The 6000-nt window shown below is 30.1% G+C and overlaps 1 protein-coding gene across 4 annotated transcripts in view; it reads right to left on the bottom strand.

Moving 5' to 3' along the window:
• Positions 1 to 1288: 1288 nt before the first annotated feature.
• SLC35A3 (solute carrier family 35 member A3) overlaps positions 1289 to 6000 on the bottom strand; it is a 58229-nt gene continuing 53517 nt past the window's right edge. For all 4 annotated transcript variants that reach the window (XM_044005385.1, XM_044005382.1, XM_044005381.1 and 1 more), the window contains one exon: positions 1289 to 5522. In XM_044005385.1, coding sequence (XP_043861320.1) covers positions 5432 to 5522 — 91 coding nt within the window. In that variant the 3' untranslated portion in view covers positions 1289 to 5431. The remainder of the gene's footprint in view (positions 5523 to 6000) is intronic.

The following is a 6000-nucleotide window of genomic DNA, read 5'->3' as shown; positions in this document are numbered from 1 at the left end:
ATAAACGCCTAATGGTGATCATTTGCAGATTGAAAAATCAGTTTATTTTTATTTGCCTTTTAGTGTGTCTCTGTGTGTGTAAAACCGTTCAAGGACAGATGAAAGCTTTTTGCTAAATTTAACATAATTATATGAAACTAAATCACTTTTAAAAGCATAAGTAGTATTTACCACTAGAAAAATATATAGTAATATTTTATATGTTCTGTTGTCAGCAATGATCAAAACTTGTATTTTGAAAGTTCTTAGATTCTGGGCTCAGAATTATTTTTAAAAATTTTTGAAGCTTCTCTCATTGTAAAGTGTTAAAGTCACTGGTAAATAAGAGGTTTGATCTGAACTATCCTAATTAAGGGGAAAGAATTCAAAAGCACATGGATGCTGAGAAAAAAAAATGTTGAGAAACTGAATTTGGGGAAATTCAAGGCATATTTTCAGTGTAATATTTTTTTCTCTGGAGTGTATTACCAGTGCTGGAATTCTATTTCAGTTAATTTTCAAGGACTATATTAAGGACTGGTATGATAATGCAGATACCATTTGCCAGTTAGTGTTTTGTTGAAGGACAGTGGTATGTGTAAGTTAATTGACATGTTATATTTTGCATTTGAAAATACACATTAAAAATATTAGAATAATGGTATGCTATAAACTTTAAAAATGCTATTCAAAAGTAAGGGGAAAGTAATACTAAAAATATTTTATAATTAGTTTTTTCCATTAGAGGAACCAAATGAAATTTATATTAAAAATTATGCTAATCCTTCAAACTTTTTACAATTTAAGTGATTTGTCTCAGATTACATCAATTTTATAAAAGGTAACATGAATCCTTTGAATTTATTATCAATAAGTCACAAGATCTTCAACATTTAGGTACCTTTTGCTTCTTGAATTGCACCAATTATGATACATGAAATAAATTATATGTAAATAGTAAAGAAAATAGAACACATGATCAGTTGTTTAATGTGATTAATTTCCCTTCTAGCTGACTGATAAGCATCTTGTAGAAAACTTAAGTTTTCTGTCATTCTATGTACAAGTAGAGAAATTCACAATAACTTAAATAGGAGCTAGAGCAGATGAAGCAAATTAAAGCTTCATATGTGAGCTGTGGTAATAATGACTAGAGTAACAGGGATGACCAGTAATTTATCATTGGTATTAAAAGAGGAGAAATTTAATTCACATTCAGGTTCATAGATATTGGTGAACACGGTCACAATCAATTCCAGTAATAAAACTAGGCCTACATTCCAATAAAACTCATTAAGCAATGTGATAATTAGATATTGAAAAGAATTTGATATATTTATCAATCAAAAACATGACATAAAAAGACCAATTGTACAATTTCTGAATTTTGTTCATAAAAGTTTAAATATACAAAATCACACATTGTTCCTCAAACCAAAAGGTATCTGTGCAAATAAAACATGGAGACACAACAAGAAATCCAAATTTTAAAGAACAAAAAAAACACAGTAAAATGTTATATAAGAACAAGCAACTATAACAGTAATCTGGTTTGTACTCCACTTTTAAAGTTTCAAAATGCTTGATGATGAGTAATTGTGTTGCAATTTACTCAAACATATAATGGTTATCAATTACCTGCACAGCACACTTAATTTCCTGCATCATAAAATAGATTTGATGAATAATTGTAGATACAGATTTAAAAAAAAAATCAACTGAGAACTACTTAAAAAATTCCTGATATTATCATCAGATATCCATAATTGTGAATTACAATAACAACCTCCAGAAAAAGTCAGGTATTTGGTAAGCAAGGCACATGGGACCATAATTTGTAAAAGGTGCTTGTTTTGGTCCTATATTTATTACTAAATATGCTACATTTTGGAGGTTCTTAAGGTGACTTACAAACAGCAAAAACAACTTCTAGAAGGCTTTTCTATTGAAAAGCACACGTTCATGATATAAATAAATACTGTCATGACAAAATTTAAATTAAAAGATGATTTAAAGGCAAAAGTAAACCCTGTTTCTCAAAAACAATACCTACATTGGAAGCAAATAACAATATTTTTATAGACTAGAAAACTACTTTGTCTGAAAGGTTTGTCAGTTCTTAAAGGTTATAAGAATCATATCCTAAACTTACTACAAAAAAATTTCTTCAATCAATAAGGGCAGCCTTTTAATTTACAAATTCTTCTTCCTTATGTTTTTGTCCAGATCCTAAAGTGGCTTTCAAGTTTTCCCCCACTGAAAATAACTAGAAATGGAAATCATTACTCATTCCTCTTGGTGATACAGATTTTAACATAAAAGAAATGATCAAGAACTCACACCTATGATACTCCTAAAATTGTTTATTACTGTTGTTGGTAAATCCATTCTTTATATTTAAAACTTTTCATCCAGTTTTAAATTGGACACAATAATCTTAATTTATCATAGTGCTAGATATTGGCACATTTCTCTACAAAATGGCTTCTTTTCAGTGAATAAAATAGTTGAGAAGTAAAAAAAAAAAAGTCAAAATTTCTTAAAATGCTGGAATTATTTAGGTGCCCAAACCCTATATTAGTAATGGAATTATTAATTTTTAATTAAATGGTTAATAGACAAGATTTTGGAGGAAAAACTGTCCAACTGATCCAAAAAACAATGTCAAGAAAATGTCAGCATTAGCAGTTGGTAAAAGCCAATCAATAACTCCAGTGGTCCATTTCAATTTTTGTGTTCTATTATATTTCCCTGTGAACACAAAATATAAATCATATACTATAGTGTTCAAGAATAAGCATTTTCTTAACTACCAGAAATATACATTCTCAGACAGCTCGGTGGCACAGTGGATAAAACACCAGCCCTGGATTAAAGAAGACCTGAGTTCAAATTATGCCACAGACACTTGACACTTACTAGCTGTGTGACCCTGGGCAAGTCACTTAACCCTCACTGCCCCATCCAACCCCACCCCAAAAGGTCATATCATAAAATATTAGGGCTGGAAAGAACCTCCGGGTCCAACATTCTCATTTGACAGAAAACAAAACCATTTCCTAGAGAAGTAATTTGCCCAAGATCACTAAGTAAGTGAATTAGTGGCATAGATGGACTAGAAGTCAGGTGTCCTCAATCTTTCTGCTATACTACATTGCTCTGAATAACAATATTTGCTTATTTCCTGAAACTAGCCTGATTTGATCTACTTGCTGGAATACTTGAATAACTTTAAGTTTTTAGTCACTGGGAGCATGCCACTACACTAATCACATACCAATACTTTATTAGTATTTGCAAAGTATTAAAATGAGAGACAGGCCATATAGTGTCAACTGGCTAAGAAATTATACTGAATTACTATTTAGATACCTAGCCAATATTTGAGAAGTAAACTTGGTCCTGGAATTTTGTGCATTAAAGTTCCTATTTAACCTAAGGATTTGCATTTCAATTAGGCCAGAATTTTGTAGCATGATAAGAACATACCCCAAATTGTTAACAGTTTAACAACTCCCAAAGGAGGTTAGTGAAAGCTATATGTGCCTGGAATTCTGTCCAACAAGAGCCAGTTTGCAATATGTACTACACATAGATTCCAAGTGTTTTATAACTCAACACATCTACAAGGAATCGAAACCTTGGACAGAAGAGGTAGGAGTGGTCTCCTGGTTTATGGATACAGGAGGGTTTTAAGTGTTTTCAAAGAAATCTGACAGTACGTTAACTCAGTGGTAGTCTTAATGCAACAATATTATTTTAAGTGAAAAACTTTTGAATTTTATTTTTTAAAACTCTAATTATAATAGGTGACTACTGAATTGAATTTGAGTTGTTTATGCAAATTTTTAAAAACCAGAATTTTATGTGTTTTAAAGCACATTATTCAGAGAACAAGCTAGAATGTGAATACTATTCTTGTTCACAAAGGAATTAACACAACATGATAATTTTAGAAGGTTTTTAACTAATCATTTATGACATCTGAAATTAATTAAAATTATTAAATGGCTTATAACATATTCTACTTCAATGTTCATAAGAGCATATCATAGAAATATTATTTTAACAGAGGTGCATTTGTGTAGTTATATACATAAATATATAACATATGCACATATATACACATACCACTTTTATATAAAAAAATGAATTTTATGTTTGTGTATATGTGTGTATATATACACATATACACACATACACACATTCACGTATGTACACACACAAAGAAACAAATAACAGCTTCTGCCCAAGCAGCCCCATGCAGTGCTTGAAGCTATATACAAGTAATATCCCCTTCAAGCAAGTACATAAGAAGGGCACTTCTGTAGGTGGTAGGCTTACAAAATTGTGTTTGGGAACCCTGAATTTAAACTTATTATATTATTATATCATTTCAAACAATAAAATGGTCATCTAAAATGGTTCTAGAAATCATTTTGATGACAACTTTCTCATCTTCAAACTAAAAATATCTTTACTGTTATAGCCTTAAAGAAGCTCTTACAGATTTGAGTAAAACATCCATTTAAAACTCTGTAATAAGGTAGAATATATACATGATAGTCCATAATGACTCCAAATAGAGTGGATACAATTATGTATTTTTATAAACCATTACATATTTTAAGTATTTACTTCATCTTAAGTTACATTTAATAACTTTAAAGGAAACTGAATCACACACAATAAAATTAAACATCTAATTTATAAAAAAAAAAAAAAGAAAAAGAAATCCAGACCCAAACTCCACCTGTAGCTTGTATTTGGTTATATTATATACCATTACACAGAAAACTTTACATGTAAATTTCCCCTTCTTATAGTAAATCAGACCCATAATATTAATTTTATGGAGCTTGACAAATAACAGAATTCAGATGTTTAGTAATCCCTTTATAAATATAAAAATCTTGGACATATGAAAAAAAATTTTCAAATCATACTTCAATTTCTTCACAGCTTTAATAAGAAATAGCTAATTATAATCTTAATTACAGAATAATGAATTATATTCAGTGTGATCTATACACAAATAACAAATTAAAAACATTTACTAAGATTAAATAGATTTGATTTGCAAAAATTTATATCTGACAAATGTTGTCATGTGCTCTTGCAAAGAGTGCATAGGACATTTCTGCAGCAATCAATATTGTAAAAACCTTTTTCATTAACTTCAGAGTTCAAGTTGTAAACATTCCTGATTTTAGTCACTGAAAACATTGTTTCTTTCAAGTTTTTACTTTTGGGTGCACTAAATATTTTACTTCCACCTGAAACAAATTTCTTACGGTTTCTAAACCATTGTGACTTCAAATCATTTAAACAATCATGATCAGACTCAGTTTGATGATCTCTCACAGAATTTATGTTGACATTCTCTGTGTGTGAATGATGCTTGAAGAGCTTAATACTTGGAGAATCCTGAGAAATAAGTTTCAGAAAATAACTAGGCCTTAGTAGGATTTCCTGCAGGTTTGGGATCATAGCCATACAGGAAAGTAGCTGCTATTACAAGGATGGCTCCAAGGAAAAAGACACTAAGAAAAAAAAAGAAGCAAACAAACAAAAAAAGAAATTAGTTATAAAAAATATTTTTCCTCTTTTTTAAGTTAAAAAGAACTGCATCACTTAGAATTTTCCTCTAATAGCAAAGGATTTAAAAATTATTCTATGTTTCTCATCAAGATATCTTTAGCCGGTTAAAAAAAAGACTGAATAATTTACCAAACTTCTACTCTTCATTATTTAAAAATAGGAAGAGGAAAAATACACCTTAAGAGTAAAAAGCAATTATTGGTTCACCCATTAAACTGTGCCTACCTAAACAATTCTTTTTTCTACTTGTCTCCTTCAGCTACTGACCAAATCACTATAATCCTGAACTACAGGGAATAAGATTAGCTCACTTTATATAGCATTCTACAGTTATTTTCTTTTTTCTTTGGGGGGGTGGGGTGGGGCAATGAGGGTTAAGTGACTTGCCCAGGGTCACACAGCTAGTAAGTGCCAAGTGTC

Source organism: Dromiciops gliroides, chromosome 4 (assembly GCF_019393635.1).
Source record: "Dromiciops gliroides isolate mDroGli1 chromosome 4, mDroGli1.pri, whole genome shotgun sequence".
In the NCBI taxonomy this organism is placed as follows: Eukaryota; Metazoa; Chordata; class Mammalia; order Microbiotheria; family Microbiotheriidae; genus Dromiciops; species Dromiciops gliroides.
Note: the sequence above shows the minus strand (reverse complement) of the source record. Positions and strands in the feature narration are given on the sequence as shown.